Source organism: Carassius auratus, chromosome 38 (assembly GCF_003368295.1).
Source record: "Carassius auratus strain Wakin chromosome 38, ASM336829v1, whole genome shotgun sequence".
NCBI classification, from domain to species: domain Eukaryota; kingdom Metazoa; phylum Chordata; class Actinopteri; order Cypriniformes; family Cyprinidae; genus Carassius; species Carassius auratus.
In genome coordinates, this window is record NC_039280.1 from 19,834,685 (window position 1) to 19,857,831 (window position 23,147).

Sequence of the window (23,147 nt, forward strand, 5' to 3'; positions counted from 1 at the left end):
GTTTGTAATATTTCAAGATTCCCAGGGAACACATGTTAGGTAAAAATGTTAGCCTGAATGCACTGTACTTTGCTTTGGATAAAAGTGTCTGCTAAAAGCATACATTTAAAATGAACAATTAATGGACCTTAATTACAGCAGAGTTCATGTGTTCAAAACAGACAAACCCAAAAATAACTTGCTGACCCCAAACCTTTGATTAATAGTGTGTGTACTGCATCACATAAATGCTAAGATCCATCAAACCAGTCTTGAAATTATAATCAACTTTAGTGGTTTAAGGCGTTATGTATATATTCATACGTACATAAACTTCACATTTAAGTTAACGGTTGTATTTCGAGTAATTATACAGACAAACATTAGCACAAATACTCAAAGCGAGTAGTGTTCCAGTTCGGTACCAAAGTAAATCTGCAATTGTGAAATAATACCATCTGCAGACAAGAAACCTGAACACCATATTCAGAACATCATTTCTGTGCTATTTGATGTGACTCCACCTCAGTCATTCTCCAGCAGCTCTGACCATATTTTTTACTTACATATACCCATACATTTTTTGCGCATCTAGATTCTGGGAAACATCTCAAATCCCTATTTGTCAGTTTGGCTTGTTATACAGGCACACATGAATGTAAGGTTATGTAATTCAACTGAATGTATTGAAATATAATTGCTCAAGAAATGATATCCCTTTAAGTAACTGCATTTGCTTACTTTTGACTCTTGAGGAATGAAACCTGTTCACCCTTATATATCAAAAGTATACATACAATGTATGGGAGTGTTGTACTAGTATAAATAATCTAAATCTGTCTACTTGCAGCCCAGATGTTGGTACTCATTTGTAAACTTATTTTCTTTCATTGCACGCTCTGTGACGAACACTGCACTGGCCATCTGCACAAGTGCCATGAAGTCTTCTCTGAGACAACAGGCCTATGCAAAATGTAAACTTCAAACACACAGAAACGAGTGCATCCGTTTTGGTCACTTTGACGATGCTGGACAGCGCAGTCTGAGTTAAAGCTGATTTTGGCCCTTGGTGACGATGTGCTTCCATTTCTATCTTACGTGGCGTTGGAGGAGCAGCGCTGGAGGAGCAGAGCGTGGCAGGGGTCACAGACTCTCACGGGTTTGGGTGAAGCGGGGAGCGGCAGCTCATTATCTGAGCAGGCATTGCAGAAAATCTCCCCACAGTTCCTGCAGTGGTGCTGTTCAAACAAAGACAAGCAAAAGAGCTTTCAATTAAAGGGCCCATTGTTGACTCAAAAATAAATCTTCACTACTGATATTCTGGGATTCATCCAAACAGTGGCTCTGGGGAATTTCCTTTTAGTTGTTTTTCATGGGAGCTAAATACATAAATCAGAAGTTTTCAGAGTGAGGTCCCCTTTAATGATAAAACAGGAGTAGTAACAAATCGTTTTTTCCTGTATTGTGACATACATCACAAACGAAATGAATAATGGTTCTATGCGTCAGTTGTTGATTGGATAGAGGCATTATGAAAGTGAGCTTAATTGAATGAAAAGGGGCTAGGCTATATCTATATCCTAATTCTGGGGCTGCATCCTAAGAAGTCCACAAATGTCGAACTGAACACTGTTAAATGGAAAAGTCTAGTCTACTAAAGAGTGTTCTTGCACTAGCACTTTACTCACCCTTACGCCATCCTTGGTGTTTATGACATTCTTCTTTCAGAAAGAAATTAAAAATGTCCTGACTCTTCCAAGCTTATAATGGCAGTGAATAGGGATCGAGATTTTGAAGGCCGAAAAAGTGCATAAAAACTAAAAAAAAAAAAACATAAAAACTACTCCACACAACTCCAGGGTGATAATAAAGGCTATCCAAAGTGAAGCCATGCATTTGTGTGAGAAAAATATCCAAATTTAAACTATATAAACCATAATATCTGGCTTCCACCATCTGGGCATACACAAAAGGGTTGCGTTCCAGCACAAAAAAAAAAAAAGGTACAAAATGAGGATTTGTAAAGAAAATATCAGAGGATTTCGACATAAGCCATGAAGAGACTGGTTTTTCTTTGCTCTAAACAAAACTTGGTTCTCGCTAGACTATGCTACCCTAACATCCTACGTCTTCTGCTGGAATAACACTCTCTCGTGAAAGTGTGTTCAACAGTTACCAAAAACTATAGATTATGGTTTATAAAGTTTGGCTTCAGAAGGCCTTTATTAAGCCTCTGGAGCTATGTGAAGCACTTTTTATTATGGATTTATGCCTCAATATTTCGAACCCCATTCACTGCCATTATAAAAGCTTGGAAGAGCCAGGGCATTTTTTTTAAAAGTTATATATACCTAGGATGGCTTAAGGTTGTGTAAATCATGGGGTAATTTAAATTTTTGAGTGAACTAACCCTTAAAATTAGTAATCTGCCATTTTCTCTCGCTCAAATAAAACAAGAAATTCCGGTCATCTCCAGGCCACAATGTTTAAACCTTGCCACATTGTTTCCTTCTAGATCAGGAAACAAAGGACTCAATTTGAGGCTACATTTGAAGAAGACTTCAATCTTGGAATGCAGCCTGCATAGGTTGCAGCCTCTGAACTGGAACACAGCATAAATGTTTGGAGAAGTCTGGCATATGTCACCAGAAAGAAGTCTGTCATTTCACTGAAGGATCAAGTTACGACATTTTATGAAATATTAAAAGGTCCCAAAAAATTTAAACATGTATGGCTGAATCGTTCACACTAGGATGGATGCATTTAGAATTTTCGACTTCAAGTGTACAGAGCATCATTTTCCAAATCAGTATTTTATTCAGGCATCATCTAATTCTTATTTGGAAATGTTTTCAAGTGCATAAATCCAGTATGTTCCTTGTGCCAGTAAATTTCTTTATTTAGAGCAGTTGAGTTAGTGTGTATGTGTGAGAATGGACAGCAAGCTGTGATAGAGACACCGTTGTGTATTACAGAATAGCATTTTGGCTCTGACCTTTCTTCTGGAGATTGAAAATTCCTTCTCACAAAGTTTGCAATGCGTAGCATCTTTGTCCTTCAGCCAGACCTGTCCACCCTGTTTATTAGGAACATGTTAAATTACAAAAGGTTGATTGAAACTTGACCGTACAAAAAAAAAAAAAAAAAACCCTGGTGGTTTCCAGTAGTACTTTGATCTACTGTAGAAGCCACATGTCTATAAACAAGTTCCAGGTACATTCTTGTTCATCTCAAGCAATGTGTCGAACCTGAAGTGCCTTGTTGGCTTCTTTTATATCTTCGATTTTCAACTTTGACCTGAATAAGAAAAATGTGTATGAATAAATAAATAAAATGATTTGAAGGCTCCCAAATGGCACTGATGTTTAAATCATACATACTCGCTGAGTTTGCAGCCCAGCTCCTCCAGCGCATGTTCCTGCTCTTCACAAATTCCCTTCAGCTGCGTATTCTCATCCTGCAACCTGTGAAACTCCTGAAAGGACACAAAGACATGCCCAACAGAGAATGTTTGGCATTCAGCAAAACAATAATATCCACGAAGAACCACATTAAATGACACAAGCACCTCATTACTCATTCAGATTTATTATAAAATGGGTGGCTGATTGCGATTTCACTTTTTTAACATTAGTGTTTAATGTTGCTCTTTGAGCATAAACAATATCTGCAAAGTTGCAGTGCTGAAAGTTCAATGCAAACGGTCTTTAAAAATTCTGGCAGTTTAATGCCTACAAAAACGGCTGATAAGGGACTACAACAAGCTTCTTTCCGGGTCCGTTACATCACAAACCCAGATAAACCCTACTCCCGGGAAACATGCAACAAAGGGCTCGAGGCCATGTTGTGCTGCTTTAGAGAAGAGGAAGAGAAAACTAGGGGTGCATGTAAAAATCTGTTCATATATGAATCACGATTCTAATGGATCCACAAGTTTCAAAATCATATGTTCTAAAGCAGGGGTTCTTAATTCTGTTCCTTGTGTTGCCCTGCTTTGCACACGTTGTGCACCTCTCGCTCTCTCCCTCATTCAGATCATCAACTCAGTGAATACACTCATTTTCACATAGCTATGAGATGCTTTTAAAAAGCGAGTTAGGTTGCCTTATTGTATTACAGCTTTAATCAGGATAAATCCGTATATTAAAAGCTAACCGAAGCAATAGCATTTACAAATAGCTGCAAATCTAAAAGTATGAGACAACAACAAAGAAAAAAGATACCATTAAGAGTCGTGCTTGCATAGGTTCTGCGCCATAATCTTCTCTAATATCCTCTGCATCTCAATCGAGCTCAAACTGATAAGCAATATAGACGACGCCAATGTTTACAACCGGAGTACATGCCACTGAGGTGAGGGGCAGGACGTTTAGATGAGCACTGGCGGTTTAGCCAATCACAACACAATGGACCAGCTAACCAATCGCGTATTTCTGAGGGAGGGGCTTCATAAAAACAATAACTCATACAAGCATTCAAATGAGAAGGGACAGAGTGGTGTGGAATAAAGTAAATTATGTGAAAAATAATGTGCTTTTTTTAAACGAAGCATTAACACATGTTAGACTTCACCCCATAAACACAATCAAGCTTAGACCTTTAATTCATCTTACTTTTTTGAGTCCGTTGATTTGCTGTGCTTCAGCAGTGAGTTGGGCGATGGTCTCTCGTTCTCTTTCTAATTCATTCTGTAAAGTCTGCCGCCAGTCCCTTTCTATTTTCAAATCTGTTTCCAGCTGCATCCTAAACAAAAAGTTTCAATTAAAACCCACTTCCTATTTTCCACTCCAGCATTAATGAGATGCTGTGATACAAATTCTAAAATTCAAATTCTATTCTAGCCTTATGCAAAACTTACATTTGCTTCTCTCTCTGGGTAATCTGCTTTTGGAGACTGTCAGCTTTGTTTGTGAAGTCCTGCTTGAATTTGCGCACCCCGTCTTCAGCACTGGCACGTTCCCTCTCGGCATCCTGCAATCTGGTGTAATTCAAACCAACTGGGTAAAACTACGGCTCTGAATGTAATGGAATGAGCGGGAATGTATTCGAACATATGGGAAACAAAATAAAAAGATGGCCATAATTCAACAGCCACAATAGAGCGGGAACAAATACAGAGCCAGACGACAAATGTTGCGCAACGGGAAAAGCCAGAAAGTTGAAACGAGCTGGTAATTTCATGAGGGTCGAGGCTACTTTGATTTTCTAATGTTTTTTTGATTAATAATAAACAGTCATGAGTAGTTGAAAACATCAAATTTATTGAAGATGGTGATAAAAGGCATGTCATATTTGTGGTTTCTTCGACTGTTAGATGTTACAGGTAAATATTTATGCTATAGAACAACAAGAAATATTTTCTTACTAAATAGTAAGTGCAAAAACAATAACCATCGTCAAATAAAACTTAAAAAGGGGCTAGTAAAGAATTATCAACTCGTTACTTTTAAGAACCCTGGTATCTCCACACAATTAGCGTTAAGTAGCCAAAAGCAAATTTATCTTAATATCAGAAGGAAATATCTTTGACTAGTTTGTATTGGTGCTCTGTATCTGTGCTAGCGCATTTTACAAATGACATAGCAAGAGTTCTTGTCTGGCTGAGTAGGTCTTTGTCGCTATTTGTTGAAAGAGAAAACAATGGAATTGTAGGAAGGGTGAAGATGAGAAAAAAGAAATGAAAAGGGGAACAAAAAGGGAAAGAGGATGTAAATATCAGTGAATTTCAAATTTCAAAGAACTTGTTAAGCAGTGCAGTCATAAAACATCAGAAATACGATGGCGGTAAATCAACAAAGAAGAAAGGGAAGGATGATTCGTGTGGACAGAGAAGTGGACATGACAGCACCACGTCACCACAAGAAAATAACACAAATGCTAAAGGATGAGCGGCTAGATGAGAGAAAGCCATTCAATGCGCCTTCAGAATACATGCATGATAGGTCCTTTGCATGCTATTATGTATCCGACACTTCTAGGCCCTCTGAAAAACCACTTCTACTGATGAAACAAAAGCACTGATGGTTCGGACGCCATCAATGCACACTAATATGATTTAACCTGGAAAAGCAGATATCATATCCTGAAATGCATTTACACTTGTACACTAATGGTAAGGTGTCTTCATGGTTTTTGAAAGAAGTCTCTTAAGCCCCATTCACACCAAAAATTATAACTATAATGATAACTATAAAGATAAAGATATTAGCGTACACAACAGCGTACGATATCGTGTTTATTCACGTGCGTCTGCCGCTTTAAATTTTCGAGCTCGTTATAGCAGGATGGAATCCGATTGGCTGTCAATGTTTGTATCGTTCATCAGCTGGAAAAAATTGTTCTGAAAATGATTCCAACGATATAGCTTCTCTGTACCTTTATCGTTATAGTTGTAGTGTGGACTCTTAACTATTCTTTAATATTGAGAAAATTTTTTAGAACTATATCTTTATCGTTATCTTTATAGTTATCGTGCTTGGTGTGAACAAGCCTTTAGGCTTGACAAGGCTGCATTTAGGACTATATGTTCAAAAATACAGCACAAGTAGAAATTTCAAAAGAACAACATTTTTTGAAAAATAAATCTTTTGTATAATTCGAAATGTCTTTACTGATCATTTTAAGGTGTCCATGCTGGCAAAAAAAAAGTACTGTCCTCAAACTTTCAAATGGTAGTATATGCTACTTTCTGGAAACAAAAATCTGAATTATAATTAAACAAAGCCTTACTTACACTTTGAACTGGCAGATTTCATTCAAATAAACCCTTGAAACACTCAAAAGTGACTCTTTCAAAATGTTTTGAATGCACTTCAGGAGTATGATGTCTAAATGTTATGATCGACACAAATTCAAAATTAATTAGAAACTGCTTCCTACCTTTGTTCTAGTTGTTTCATAGTTGCTGTTATCTGATTGGTCTTCTCCTCCAAACGTGCGATCATGTCATTTTTGTGCCTCATGCTGTCATCTGAAGACTATTGATGAATAAATCGATTGATTACAGCTCATTTCAACCACAAGTCAGTAAAAAAAAAAAAAAAAAAGATGTTTTACCTGCATTTTTTGGTACATCTCCACATTGATGGCTTTAACGTCATCTAATTGGTGCCGAAGTCCAATCAAAGTGTCTTGCTTTTCATGGATGTCCTTTTCTAACAGTTTCATGGCCATTTCCATCTCCTGCTTCATGCTCACCTGCACAACCAGTTCGTTCTCCACATCCTTCAGCACAGATACAGTCAAAAACAGGTTTGACCTCTTCTAAGTGTCAGCATGACACTGCATTGAATATCTGAATAGCAGGTTTCTTTTTTTATATTAACACAGACCTGCCTGAGTTGACATTCCTCTCTTAGTTGGCGTCTTGCCTCGTTGTACATTTCATCCAGGCCCTGCCTTGACTGCTTGTACGTGTCGAGCTCACAGTTCAAATCTCCTTCTGCAATCTGAATAGAGTACAGCAAAAACAGCAATTATAGTATATACTGAATACTGTGTATCTTACAGATAACATTTTTTTTTACATTTTTATAATATTTTTATTGATTTAAACATAAATGGATCCCATAAACGTACTATAACATTTATAAGAACTATATAAGTTTGTGTGCATGAACTACTATCTGTCTGATGTATGTTGTATACAAACACATTAAAATCACACAACAATACCTCCAGACGCTGCTGTGCTTTCATAAGAATGACTGAATTCTCTGTTCTGAGTTGGTGGTTCTCTTCTTGTAATTTAATTATGTTGTTTTTTGCAATTGCCAACTGTAATAAAAAGATGACAGCAACAAGTTAGTATAAAATACCTCTATTTCACAGATGAGACTTATTCTTCAGAAATCAAACAGTACCTCTTCGATGAGTTTGGAGTTGGAGTTTTCTAAGGACTCCACACGTCCCTGTAAGCCTTGAACTGTAGAACTTTGACCAAGACGAAGTTTTAGATAAAATTCATAAGCACTCATAGGAAAATTTGAAAGTGCTTTGGTAGATGAATCTGTTTTTAAACTCATCCTAAATATATCACAGAAACTGTAAAAAGAGCATGAACTTACTTCAGCTGCCTATTTAATTCTTCAACATAGTTCTTCTGATCCAAAATAGCTGCAATTTGTCCATTTCTATTAAAAACATATTTATGAAGGGAGTTATTCAAATAGATTAAATAACACATCAAGGTAATTATATTGATTTAATGCAAACAATCATTGTCTACCAAATATACTTCCTACCTTTCTTCACTTCTGTAGTCATCAATGTCATTCTTCAAGTACATGGAGAAGTCTATTACACCAACCTGTGGATCCCAATACAAGGCTGTAATATTTCTCAAATATAAGCCAAACAGCAGGTTATTTAAAATGTCCAATACACAATGTTCATACTTGTGTATCAAGGTCCTCGCCCTTCACACATAAGTTGGCATCTATGACGTTCAGTCCCACCAGGAGACCAACGATGACGGCTCCCTCCTCCTCTAGCATCACTGACGAATTCTCATAGAACTCACTGCAAATGCACACACTCAAACGCTTTCACATTTATCACTGGTTTAATAGTATCAAAACAAAAAATATAAATACTTTAGATTGATAGAAAAAGAAAATTTTCTATGAATGCTGCAGCTTAAATATGGATGCTACCAAATATGATCACTTCAGTATAAATGTCCCAATTCTAGCTCCATTTATTCAGTCTAAACAACAAAAGAGAAAATAAGCCGCACGGTCTATAAAAACATAAATGTGACCTTGGACCACAAAACCAGTCTTAGTTCGCTGAGGTATAGTTTTAGCAATAGCCAAAAAAAAAACATTGGGTCAAAATTATAGATTTTTCTTTTGACAAAAATCATTAGGATATCAAGTAAAGATCATGTTCCATTAAGATATTTTGTAAATTTCCTACCATAAATATATCAACACTACATTTTTGATTAGTAATATGCATTGCTAAGAACTTCATTTGGACAACTTTAAATTAGTTTTTCTCAGTATTTTGATTTTTTGCACTCACAGATTACAGATTTTCATTGTCAGATCCTAACAAACCATACATCAATAGAAAGCTTATTTATTCAGCTTTTAAAGGATGTATAAAGCTCAATTTCTATAAAATTGACCTTTATGACTGGTTCTGTGGTCCAGAGTCACAAATACTTTTCCCCATATTGATCAAAGGAATTAAATTGCAATGTGTCGATATTTCATTGTACAAGAATTCAATTATATAGAATTTATTGTATTCCTAAAGCCTTAAAAAGGCCTTTTGACAGCATGCACAAAGGAAATAAATTTTTAAGTAATATTTATTCTCTAGTCGTGGAGCAACCAATCAAAAATGTGGGGTCAATAAGATTTTTTGTTTTAATGAATACTTTTATTCACCAAGCATGCGTTAAATTGATCAACAGTGACAGTAAATACATAAGTGTCATATGCTGCTCTTTTAAACTTTCTATTCATCAAAGAATCCAAAAAAACCTTGCTACGTGTACTGAGTTAGGCTAACCGAGACTTGTCATAGCACTTGCATTTTCCTGCTCCTTTGTTAGTTTTGATTGCTTCTTCTATTGTCATCATTTGTAAGTCACTTTGGATAAAAGCGTCTGCTAAATGACTAAATCTAAATGTAAATTTTTTTTTTAATGTAATAATACTTCACAATAATACTGTTATAATGTTTTTTAAAAAATGCAGCCTTAGTGAACATAAGTGATTTCTTTCAAATAATTGACCACAAAGTTTTGAATGGTGGTGCATATTAAATGATACTTTTAAATCTCAGTCAGTAGAAGCAGAACGATTTTTTTAGATGGCTACATGTGATGCACATCCTCTAGTGAGCACTGTTCACTGCACTCAGATGGCCTGAGCAGGAAACACTAGTTTGTCTCAGAAACACAAATTATCACCACAACTGTTGTGACAAAGGAACAAAGAATGAATCATGTGTAAGTACTGACCTAAGAATATCTTTCCTGGTGATGAGGAGACGTAGGTAATCTGCTAATTTCTTCTGCATCAGTGCCAGTCTCAGCCATGCTCTGGCTCTGCCCAGAGGCGTCCTAACAAACATGTACAGACACGTCCGGCTTGATTTAAAAATCATAGATAGATATATATATATAGATAGATAGATAGTTAGATAGACAGATAGTGATATGCTTGATTCTGGTCTCTTCTTACAGTTGCAAGTTTCAGTTTTGTCAGGGAACTAGAACTGAAATTTTTTAACTTCCCTATTCTGAATGACACATTTCTTATTGTACTGAGGAATGACTGTGAGAAAGCATTTGTATATTTATATAGTAGTGGGCTTGATAGCTTTTTTAGAGCATTTGAAAGATATAAACAAAACTGAAAAGCTACAGATGTGTGTGCAGTGTGCAGTGTAATCGATGTAACAATAATGCTGAACGTAGTGCACTAAACATACTTAAGGCCAGGAAGGTCTCGCACACTGGCTGCGATTTCGCCTGCTTCTGGGCAGAGCTTCTCAACCATCTCCAGAGGCCCCCATAACGACTTGTTGTATCCAAGAAACGATTTCTTCACTGGGAGATCGAGACAAACAAGTTTGTTAAGCAACTCAGGGTCACAATATGTAATACAGAGTATGCAAAGGCGTAGATGAAACATTCAAATTGTGTTGCAGAACTGGCTCACTGGACAATAACTTCAGATGATCTGTCATCTGAGAATGAATAAAAAAAGCATTTCCTCATTTTCTTTTCCTATAATAGATAAACATGGCATAACAGTGGCTGCTAATTTGTTTGTTGCCTTAGAATAACATTAACATAGGCCTATAGGTAATATAAAAGAGATACTGGTAACAGATAATGTTTAACACTTAATCAGATATTCTACCAAAAAAGCAAGCATATAAAGATTTTAAATGATTATGATGATTGTTTATAGCAGTTGTGGTGAACAGATGGTTCTCTGTGGCTGGCTGTTCGGTGCTAGCTGAACATACTGTACCTTTGAGGCCGTGTTTTAGGCAGTGCTCCATGACAACAAAGAACTGTTGCAGAGGTGGATAATCAGAGTCCAGAGTTCGTCCAAAGCTCAGAGCCGACTCGATCAGGCCTTTGATGCTAAGCTTTGCCATATTAAGCAGATTCGCTCGTTCCATTGCCATAGGATCTCGAAATGCTGGAAGACACAAAGCCCACAGACTAATTTATCCAACGATTATAGCATTATTATCGTAGAGGGACGTCAATAAACAATAACAATCGCAACTCATCACAATGCTTTAACCTCTGGCTGTTTCTTTAGAACTAACATGTGACCACACTTTGCACGGCTGAGTTTAAAATTTAACAAACCCTTAAAGTGCTTTCACTGGTTTTGACTGTACTGTCATTCACCAGTTCTTAACAAAACAAATATTACACAAATTGTATACTTATCAGTTTTGAATTGTCAGTGTTACATTGTACTCTGCTTTCACCATCAGGCTAATCAATAATTCTTATGCAAACATATTCAGAACAATACTGAATAATGAAAACATGTGTTGAACAATACTGACATTGTGTTAATCTACTTCCCACTTATGTTGGCTGGTTCCCATTTCCAATTTATTTGGATATTATGTGAATGAAGCCTTATTCTCTCAGACTTCTGTGCCCGGTTGCATGAAATTCCTTAAGTGAGGGTTTCCCTGAAGGAGAAAAAATCCTTGAGGTAAAGGATTTCATTAAGAGCGTTGCAAGAAACTGTCACCCTTACCTAAGTGTTTATAGACCCCTTTTGCGTGGAAGTCACAGGTAAGTCACGGCGCTAGCTGGAGGCAAAACAAACGGAAAACTGGAGGCGGCTAATACAAACCAACACAGGGTCGGCTACTCAAGGAGCTTAAAATGTCGTCTTGTTGTGTTGTTGGTTGCCAGAATCGACGGAGAACATTTTATATACATTGTTGTGATTAATTGTGACCGGAATTTAAGGACAATGTTAGGAAAGAATAAATACAGAAAGTTTATAATTAATTTGCAGTCTTCAGAATTTTTATTTCTAGAAACTGTTTACATCTTAATAATAATTTTACTGTAATGTCACTCTTTATTTAATCTAAGGATTTATACGCCCTCAGTTTCTCTTTACTATACACGCTCGGTTTCTCTATCAGGTAAGTGTAGATGTCAGGCCACTCAATCGGAGGTAATCCTGTCAGATCGTCCATCCAATGAGTTATTGTGTACGGGTCGACCAATCTGGTTCCGTCCGTTAAAGTTAACTTTTTCAAATAATTATCGCGGTCCCGGACAGTGAGTGACCTTAAATATTCAGATAAAGCAGATATATTTAGATTTTCTCCAGCCATTGTTAAAAAAACAAGCTAAGAAAACTCGCTAGCTACCGTTTGTTCAAGTGTTGAGGGGAATCTTTCTGCCTCCAGCTAAGCCCCGGCCACACAAATACGTCACCTTGTTTACCAACTGTAAAAGGGTCTATACTAAGCGTTTCACAGTAGTTTCTGACAACATACGGCAAAGAGCGCAGCGGTTGCTATAGTTACCACCTCTAACAATTAACAGAACATAACAAACCACAAAGCCGAACCCTTGCTAAAATCACACTTGTATTTATATATTAGTGCTATGGACAGTACAAACATAACAGAAAACAAAAAACGTAAACCAAACTGGACAGAGGCCTAAAAGGCAATTATTGTTTTCGTAAGTGGTTATAATAATAATAACAATAATAATACTTTTCAGCCTTTCATCAACCATTCATCGTCTCCAAGGGATTATTACGATCATTAAAAACACACCTTGGTATTTCCTCCTCTTCAATTAACACTAAATCAGCCATCGTATTTTGAGTTTAAGTTGACTTAAGGGAGCTGTTTTGGTCCCTTAAATTTATTAAGGTGAAATGGTCACTAAGGACTGTGTAGCAACGTTTAAGGGAACACTTAGATAATTAAGGGGAAAAACTTAATAACAGCCTTAAGTTCCATAAGGAAACCCTTAGGTTTTTTTTCTTGCAACCCAAGTTTCACTAAGGGTACCCTTAACCTTATACCGTTTGGTCATTTGTCATGATCATGGGAGGGGGGTAAACACCAATCATATAAAAAACAAGAGGCATACTAATTTGGCTGATAGGATTATCTCATCAGTAAAATATTTTTGTTAAAGTAACTGTACAAATGCACTGGTGCTTTGTAATCTTAAAACACCAAGATTTATAAGATGCACAAAGGCACACTTGTCATGATACCAGTATGACATCATGCAGAAAATGTTGTATGGCAAGCCAGTATAATAAAAGTCTTAAAATTAACATAACAATGATGTATTTTTGTAACTGTTACTAGTAATTACCAGAAGAATTATTTAGTACATGACTAGTATATTTTTCAATTTCACTACTGACTAATTATTATATAATCATCCTTAATCTTAACCTTTACTAGGCACTGTGTTAATAATTTCACATTTATAATTTTTTTTTTTATCCTTAGGCTGAATGTATACTTTATAGTTCAATTAAAAATCTCACAATCAAGATTAAAAACGTTACTAGTAGCAATCAGAACACATGACTATTTGAATAGTGAGAGGTAACTAAACAATACAGTATATCTTACTAGTAAAAATGGAACTGCTATTAGCAACAACTGCGTTTATATAGACCTTCTATCTCGGACGTGAACAGCTGATACATAACCGCACAGATCTAAATTAAATTCAGTGAAAAAAGGTGCAATTCGTTACCAGTAATAATGGACTAGTTAGCCTACTTCACACACTATTGGGATGCTGACTAGTAGCAATGGGATATAATAGACAACTGACTAAATAAATGTCAGTTTATAAAAAACTTAACTTATATATATATATTACTAGTCATTTAAAAGAAGTAATAGAAACAACAGTTTTAAGCAGACAATGTTAAAACGGCTTGCCATACACGTAAGCTCCGCATCTGAACAATTGAATCCCAACCTCAGCCACGGGCTTTAATGTTATAAAAACCTACCCTTGGCCCCCCATTCTTCGGAAAAAGGCGACGTTTTGGGCTCTGGGACTTTGGGCAAGACGTGAATGCCACCTGAGAATGTTTCTGACGCTTTTCTGGCTAACGCGAATATAGGCGCCTGCCATCTCCCGTCTCCAGATTTCATGGCAGCGGCGCTCACTTTCTCACCAGCGGCCGATTTATCCTCCTGCAATCTGAGGATACCGAACACTTGCACTCTCTCTTTGTTGTTCTCTGCTTCTGCCAACACGAGGTCCTGTTCTGCAGGTGTCGCCATCGTCAACGACAATATCCTACAGTTTAGGATAACGCTTCACCTAACCACGGCGGTGATGCGTTGAGCGGCATTGATAAACAGTTAATGACGTAACTCGGGCGCGTTCCCTTCTGATGCTGCTTGTCAACGCCCCAAAGACGACATATGTTTTCCATTCATATGATCATAATATCTCCAGCGATCAAATAGCTAGATTGTAGATTTGTTTACACCCGAGCGAGCACTCCTGCACGATCCGTCTACAGCAAAGGGGTGGTGTCATAATGTAAAAAAAATACGTAGTATGGATACTACCCTCTACCGTTTGTATGGAACATTGTCCTGAACTAATAAATATTTAGTTTAGCATACTTAATACATTAATTATATGTATTATATTATTATATAATAGGCTATATAAAGGCTATTTATTATCTTTATAGTTATCGTTATTGGTGTGAAACACTGAAAAATTGGTTCATTGAATTTACTAAACATTGTATGGTAAGTGTTTGCAATCAATTTATTTTAGCTACATTTAAATAAACAGATTTTGCTGAATCAATTTAGTTAATCAACTAAATTAGTTTATTTAAATATAGATAAAATAAATTGATTGCAACCACTTATCATAATTTTTTTTTTTTAGTGAATTCAATTAATACTTTTTTTTCAGTGAAGGGGATGAAATCTTTCAAAAAGATTAAAGTCACTGGAATCAATCACAATCCCCACTATAAATTTTGAGTTAATGAAAATAAATATAACTTCTTTTCTTCAGTGAGAAATTTAAACGTGTGCTTTAAAATAAACACTAACCTCTGCTGACAATACCTCAGTGGTGCTGAGTCAGGATTATTCTCCTTGTAGAGTAGGGTGTCACCATACAGTGCTAGTTACAATGGCGTGGGTTTTTCAGTTCCAAACAAATATAACTTATATAATTTGTGTTGTTTAACGTAGTATTTGTAGTTCTAGAAGCTTACCCTGACTGTAGGCCAAACGCTCCATACTTTCGCTATGGGTGATGCCCCAGCGGTGGAGGCTCTGAGGGGAATACATGACTGCTGCTCCACAACCCCTTTCAGGGTGAAGGCTTAAGATGAACGTCTTGTTTCTGAATGAGCCCTGAATACACTGAACACATACAAAGGTGGTTTAATATTTAAACATTTAACATTTAAACATCACTTACTTATGGCTGAACTAAGAGCATACCTATTGTGATTTATTTGTAACTAAATGAAATTGCAGAAAATAAAAGCCGACTGCTGCATACAGCTGATGACCTGAATCCAGACTCGGTCACAAACTCAACATGTTTCCGTAGATTTCTGCAGATCAGGATCTGGCTGTCATATGACTCTGATTTCCTGCACCACTCCCTGTCTCACATGTGAGAAAATGCATTGCACATACTGAGCAAACAAAACACCTTAAGATATCAGTGCAGTAAACCTGTAGAGCTGATAACAAGAATGAATTCAAACATCTCATGCTTTGTCATCTTGCTTAGGCACTTACTTCTGCTTTAAAATCTAACTGCATCACTCAGTGGTGCTGCAGCAACATAATAATGCACACACTTACCCCTGTTAAGTCTATACCAGGTGCTGGTGTTCTTCTGGTACTATTTGGCTAGGAAAGCTGATTAGATGAGGTGCAAACATTTGCTGCACTAGCCGGCAGTTGGGAGGAGATGTCTCTCGCTGGAACAGCTGAGTGCAGGGTAGCAGAGGCGGTCAAACAAAGGGGTGGGACATGTGAGCATACTTGCCAGCCAATAAGTGTGTAGCTGCAGGCTGCTCAGGAAGTGGGATTCTGAATGATACTGCACTGCAAGAGTAAGAAGCATGAATGTGACAGGCATACCACTAAGTATTACGTACAATGCTTATTGCAGCTGCATTTTGTGTGATGATTTTATGCAAATGCATGCACATTTTTATTGTTAAAAGAAATGAATACTTTTATTCAGCAAGGACATATTCAACCCTGTTCTTGGAGGAACACTGATCTGCAGTGTTTAGCAACAACTCTAATTAAAAACATATGAAGCACCATAACTGTAATGCTGTTAATAATATGAAATGCTTCCTGAGCACCAAATCAGCTTATCAGAATATGTATTTTTTTGTAAAGGTTTTTTTTATTTATTATTATTATTTTTTTTTTTTTTACTGTATTTGTGATAAAAAATAAATGTATTCTTGGTGTACATAAGAGACTTTTCATTTTGAGTCAAAATTAAAGAGAAAAGGTGGGAAATTATCAGGACGGCCTTATTTCAACTAATCTGATCTTGTACCTATACAACATTACCTGCATTCAGTCTTTCCATTATCCATTATTTTTATTCAGTGACTTCCATGAAATTCAGTACTAAAATCCCTTTCTTATCTTTAACCAGAAGATGGCAGTGTCTTCCAAAGAGAGAGAGAGAGAGAGAAAAAAATCATAAACTGTATTAATTTGGTCTTCTATCAATTTGAATCATGCAATAATACTTTATTATAAGTGGTAAAGTGGTCTTTCCAAAATGTAAAGATTTTTTTTTTTTCATAATTTGAAGCAGGAAAGGTCACAGAGAGGCACAAATCTTTGGGTCACTCTTCCTAAATAATCATTAATGAATCTCCATCTCATCATTACTTTTTAAATTACTTCTTCTACATTTTCTGCCTTTAATTTTAATTAAACGTCCACTTCAGACTTCACTGAAGTCTTCACAAGTGGATTTTGTACTCGTAGACCTCCTGAAAGCATGAAGCTAAATATTGTGAAGAGAGGGCAAGCAGTAAAGAGCATTCATCTGATTTATTGTCTTCAAGTGCTTTACATTAAACTAATAGAATTAAACTTCCTTGGGTTTTTGAATAGTTACATTCATGCCTTTCATGCAAACAAATCAAAAGCTTATATACACTGAGTGTGATAATGTAGAAAGGGTGTGTATTTAAATATGCTCACTGTAGTTAGAACCAGCCAAAAATAATAACCACAGTTCATACAGGTAGTTCCACTCATAACACTCATTCGTTATGTAGTAATATAATATGCTTGAATAATATATTGGATGGCTTCAACCAATTCCAAGGACTTCCAGCACAAACAATCAAATAAAATATTCAAAATGTATTAATAAACAGTGGGTTTATTTAGATACATCAACTTTTTTAGACTGTATACCAGGTATACAAGGCAATATAGTGTCACTCTTAAAAATGAAGGTTCTTTGTTGACATTCATGGTTCCATAAAGAACTTTTAATCCTTTCTATTATACAAAAGGGTTTTATAGCAGGAAATTATTCTTTAGATTTTAAAATTTTCTTCACACCAAGAAAAAAATGTATGGTGGGTGAGAATTGGGTGGGTGGTGGATGGGATCACCGAAATTGGTTCTTCTATGACACTTCTGTAAAAAATCCCTTTCAGAACCATTATTTTTTATGTGTGTAGGAGCTTCAACACCATTAATGAGATGTTTCAAGCATTAAAGGGTTAGTTCACCCCTTAAATTTAAATTAGTCCATGTTTTACTATCAATGCATCAAAGGTGTGTATGTATTTCTTCTTTCTGACGAACCCAGTCAGAGTTATTTTATCATCTGAAAGAAGAAAGTCATATACACCTTGGATACCTTGAGGGTGAGTAAAACATGATGTAAATAAAATGTTTGGGTGAACTAACCCTTTAAAATTTACATTCCTCAAAATTTACATGTAATTACACACTTTAGCTTTCCATCCAATAATTATTTTATGCAATGTTACAAATAGAAAATATACATTATGTAAAAGTAGACCTCACAGCCATCATTATAAAGGGACAGGAGGGTTTTCATAATCACACGAGCCTTCAGCATGGATGCCTTCCTGTGAAAATCACAAGAACCATCAAACTGGATAATCTCACTGTTGAACAGAATCCGATGGCCTTTTTGGATTTGGTTGCATCTTTCATGACACTTGACATCAGTTCAAAGGTGCCTCAAAAGAAGCCACAGGCACGGGACCAAGAATCATCAGCAATGCCATAAATAGGAAATCTCATCTGATTGATTTTGATAGGTTCTTCAGTCATTTAACCAGGCAACAACATTTGATTAACTGCTGGCTCCTCGGCACTCCCTTCAGTCAATTCTCGCTAAAGGATTTCGGTTGGTTATAAATAGCACTGATCTTTCACATCAGTATAATGAGTGCATATTTTGTCTTTCCATACCCTTGGGAAGAAGGTATTTGCCATAGAGATGCACTCAACTGTAACTGTGAAGCTCCTGTGAAAGAGTCAAAGTTTAAAGATGCTCTTGTTGTTTAATTTTCATAGTTTCTGTGCACAACATGACATAATGACAGGCTGGTGTAACATTTATAACCATAGGATATAGGGAAGGTCAGTTAACTTATAGTACTGCCATTTTATTGTGTGTTCAGAACTCAAGACAGCACAGTGATGATTCCTGATCTTAAACATCAGTTATGACAATGGCCTGAAATTTATATCTCAAAAGGATTTGTGTGTGCGCAGATACTGATATTGAGTAATACTTTAATTTGTCTGCCAAAGGACACGATAAATGAGTCCAAGAAAGCCTCTTGAAGACAGCAAGACCTACAGTCCTCTTCTACTTCATTATTAACTGGCCCCAAGGAGGTAATTATAATCTTGTCTATTTAAGGAACACACTCAAATGAGGAAAGACCTCAGCATATTAAATATATAAAGACCTCCTGCTGGAGAACGTGGGCTGGCATCATAATACACATTGTCTTTTGGTCTTCAGACATTGTAATTGAAATGTTTGATCATAAAGATCCATTGCAAAAATCGTTTATTTCATACAAGCAGGGAAAAAAATAAGAAAATGTGAGGAAACAAGATTCCACTCTTTTTTTTTTTCAGAATCCCTGGCCCTATGTATACAGTTTGTTATGGAACTTATCCAGCATTGTTTGTGCTTTAATTTTGTTCCTTACTCATAAAGAACTGCTACTACTTTTTTTATGCCTTCATACAAGTATTAACGTGATGATGAAATGGAAATAGCAACTAGTCTTTTCTTCTGTATTGTTTGACTTTAACAGATAGATGATAAAATAGCGTCTTAAATTGATTTGGACCAGAGAAGACCGTAGTAACCATTTAATACATCTTAGCAACAGATTAGCAATGCTCTGGCAATCACTCTAACATTTTAGCATTGTGACCAAGTTTTTCATGCACAGACATCTCTTTTCTCCTTTTCCTTTCACCGCTTTCTTCCAAAATGTAAAAATCTAGTTTCAACAACAATTTATATTCTTACTTAATGAGGTCAGAAATGCTTCCTGATCTCTTTCTGAACCACTGGCTGTTGACTCATAGATAAGAATACACGATGCATCTGTCCACTGACTTATGATCGAGGGTTCATTTTCTGTGTTGACCTCAAGGCTCACATTGATTGATGTGGCGTGCTTTTATGTCACATAGCAGGTATAATTAGGTCATACTTACGTGTATGAATTTGGCAGACATGTTCTCATCAAAGTGACTTACAAGTGTGCACAAACATTGTGTTGTAATGATTGAATCAGCAGGTAGAAAAGAATGCTTTATAATGGCATGGGCAGGTGTTTTTGTTCAACAGTCCAAAAGTGGTGAAATAAAGTGCATCCATCCATATTAAAACATGTCTCACATGGCTTTGGGCCAGGGGTGAAAAAAAGCCTCCTTTAGCAAATCTGTTTTTGTAAGAAAAAATAAATAAATACAAATTAATAATACGTCAGTAAAACAGTTTTTTGACTAACCTCCACCCACAGGAATACACAAAAAAGGGGGTATGGTCTTGTTGCGCTCTGACGGAGAAAAGGAAGAGTGGCATTTGTGTTTGTCTCAATGTCGTCGAAACGCTGTTATTTTCATCTCAGAGTCCAATCATCTTTGTTTGGGCTTCCCAGGGACCCTGTACTTTGAGATTAATCGTTACAATTTATGTTTAACTCGGTTACCGAAAATTATAATCCACATGTAAAACTATGTGCAGCACATTTTGCCGAGGACAGCTTCCTCAATCTCAATCAGTTTAATGCCGGATTCGCACATAGGTTATTCCTGAAAGATGGAGCAGTTCCCTCTTTGTCTGGAGAAGTCGTTGTTTATGGACCACAACCGGTAAGTGTATTTTATTATTTAAGTTGGTGCGTTTAACAGTTTCTGTAACTTATTACACAAAGGGCAACGCTGTTTAGCTTTGTTAACTAGATGTTAATTTTAATGCGCATCTCTCGTCAGTAAAAACGCTCCTGCGATTATAAGTACATCTCCAGCACATGCTCCTGTCAATTTGCTTCTCAAAACTACTCCAAAAGTAGCCCAATCGCGTTTCCAGGAGGGCAGTATGCGGTCAATTTGATTACTATAAGGGAACACCAGTCAATTAGTTTATATTGCATTGTTTTGAGAAATGATAAATTAAATATTTTCTTGACCTTGAGACTGTTGTGTTTTTGTGTTCACGGATACTGCGCTATTCTTCTTGATCAGCTGATATGCTATCGAGTTAACAGAGTTCTTGACACGGGAGCATGTGGAAAAATTGACACTACAGCAGACTTGACTTGACTTTAGGGTTAGCAGATCTATCTTGCAGTATCATTCACTATTTCTCTAACCTCTGGAGTTGGTTTATCAGCAAATGCTACCACACTGTTACATTTGAACAGGTAAGGCCTACTTTTTCTTCACGAGTTCACCCTTACATTTAATCAAAATAGTAAACATATTTTAGCGTGCTGTCCTGGGGGAGGGGTCCTGGACCAAAGAACTCCTCTTATCCCTAATTTGGGATAAAAATAGATTAGAAGTGGGGAGTTGGGGTGGAGAAGGGATGCCGAAAAACTGTCATAGGACAGGAGGTAGGAAGGCTGCATATTTATATATATATATATATTTATATATATATATATATATATATATATATATATATATATATATTTATATATATATATATCAGAGAGCTGCAAGGGTCCGATTTTGTAAATCTGCACCCGCCCGTACCCGCAGTGTTTAAAACCGCATCCGACCCGTTTTCCGACAGCAGCACTAATTAAAATCCGCACCCAACCCAACCCGCTTAAAAAAAAACCGACACCCAACCAGCACCCGAAATCAAATCAGTTAAGCAAATCACATTAGACACACTTTTTTCGAATTTTATTGCCAGGTCATACAGAAATTATTTATGGAAAACTCTTTTTAAAAGATATTCGTTTTTTATACATTGTATCTTAATTTTGATCAATGTTTTATCCATCAATTGCCCATATTTAATAAATAAGAAGCAAATATATAGCAGACAATGAAATAACCTTAGTGTAATTGACAGAATTACTAAAAAATATTTTGCTACCTAAAATTGAAATATTTTTTGGATTACGCAGGCATGCATGTCTATTTCCATCATATTAAATATAAAACGCATGTGGACTGATATTTTCCAATGTCTGGACTCCTTTATTAATGGAGTAGGCTATATAAACAGACGTTTCAATATACTGGTAGCTATTAAATGCATTTTCTGAGAATTTATATTTCACTTTTTTTACTGCAAATGTCGAAATACGTGCTCTTTGGTCCATCAGTCACTGATCACATTAGAATAAAATATCTCATAATAAAATACAAAATTGAATGATTTATGAATGTAGCTATATGCATAGTTCTCATCAGTCGGAAATACATATAAACGCTTTCATTTGTTGTATTTTTGATCCTGAAAGAAAACAGAACAACAAAAGAGCGAATCATACCACCGTCTGAGGTTGTGCTTCAAGTCGAACGCACCCATTTATTAATCCTTCACAGCTGAGCATCGCGAGAGGTGGATCTGCACCAGAGCGCGCATGTAAATGAGCTGCACAAAGTCAAAAAAACAACAACAACCCTGGATAGCCTAGATTAGGCCCATATTCACAAATGTGTTAGCTATGGAATGAAATATCTGATATTCCGATTGTCAAATAGCCTACATGCAAGTGGAAGTGTATTGTTGTTTAAACACCTTTATAACGATCGCGTTATGCGCAATATAATTTTATGACACAAATTTTAAAATAGGCTTAAATCAAACACATTTTAATTCAGATTCTGCATATAGCTATAGCTATATATATATATATATATATATATATGAACGGAAAACAAAAACAACCGAAAAAAAAACAGCTGGCTGATCTTAACTGATCTTAACGTCTGTTAACTATGACTCATGAAGCTGTTTGCGCAGTGGTGATTTTTTTTTTAAAGTGGAACATAGGCCTATTTTTATGTTTGCATGTGACTGTTTTGAACCTGTGTTTAGACCAATGTTTCCCTGTGTCCGACCCTACCCGCACCCGACACAGTTGTATATTTTTCACCTGTTTCAGCCAAATTTGCGGGTACCCGAACCCGTGCAGGACTCTAACCCAGCCAACATTTGTATGTGGGGCCCATATGGTTGTGAAATGGGCTGAAAAATGGGCCCCATGTAGGATTGTCCGCGGGTTACATAATGGCCCCATGTTAATTGCCCAGATGAATTTCATGTAGGATTGTACTTGGTACTAGTTGGGACCCAAGTGGGCAACATGCACAAATCCCATATTGGTCCCAGCTTTATCCAAGTCAACATTTGTATGTGGGGCCCATGTGGTTTTGAAATGGGCTGAAAAATGGGCTCTGTGTGGGATTGTCCGTGGGTTACATAATGGCCCCATGTTAATTGCCCAGATGGATTTCATGTAGGATTGCACTTGGTACTAGGTGGTACCCAAGTGGGCAACATGCACAAGACCCATCTCGATCCCAGCTTTAACCCAGTTGACATTTGTATGCGGGGCCCCTGTGGTTTTGAAATGGCCTGAAAA

The 23,147-nt window shown here is 36.5% G+C and overlaps 1 protein-coding gene across 4 annotated transcripts; it reads right to left on the bottom strand.

The window, feature by feature from the left end:
- Nucleotides 1-251: 251 nt before the first annotated feature.
- On the bottom strand, nucleotides 252-15,957 carry rufy2 (RUN and FYVE domain containing 2). 4 transcript variants are annotated; one of them, XM_026224651.1, is made up of 20 exons: nucleotides 15,841-15,957; nucleotides 15,469-15,635; nucleotides 15,237-15,387; nucleotides 10,977-11,150; nucleotides 10,429-10,546; nucleotides 9,956-10,057; nucleotides 8,376-8,499; nucleotides 8,223-8,287; nucleotides 8,046-8,111; nucleotides 7,842-7,911; nucleotides 7,654-7,755; nucleotides 7,311-7,427; nucleotides 7,036-7,203; nucleotides 6,859-6,956; nucleotides 4,838-4,957; nucleotides 4,593-4,722; nucleotides 3,360-3,454; nucleotides 3,228-3,276; nucleotides 2,975-3,055; nucleotides 252-1,217 (listed from the first exon to the last, which is right to left on the bottom strand). In XM_026224651.1, exons 3-20 carry the CDS (start codon nucleotides 15,310-15,312, stop codon nucleotides 1,074-1,076), a joined length of 1,899 nt encoding a protein of 632 aa, XP_026080436.1. In that variant the 5' UTR covers nucleotides 15,313-15,387; nucleotides 15,469-15,635; nucleotides 15,841-15,957; the 3' UTR covers nucleotides 252-1,073. The 4 variants fall into 4 exon arrangements, with proteins under 4 accessions (XP_026080436.1, XP_026080435.1, XP_026080437.1 ...); XM_026224650.1 differs by lacking the exons at nucleotides 15,237-15,387; nucleotides 15,469-15,635; nucleotides 15,841-15,957 and adding an exon at nucleotides 13,995-14,526; XM_026224652.1 differs by lacking the exons at nucleotides 15,237-15,387; nucleotides 15,469-15,635; nucleotides 15,841-15,957 and adding an exon at nucleotides 11,533-11,895.
- Nucleotides 15,958-23,147: the final 7,190 nt, after the last annotated feature.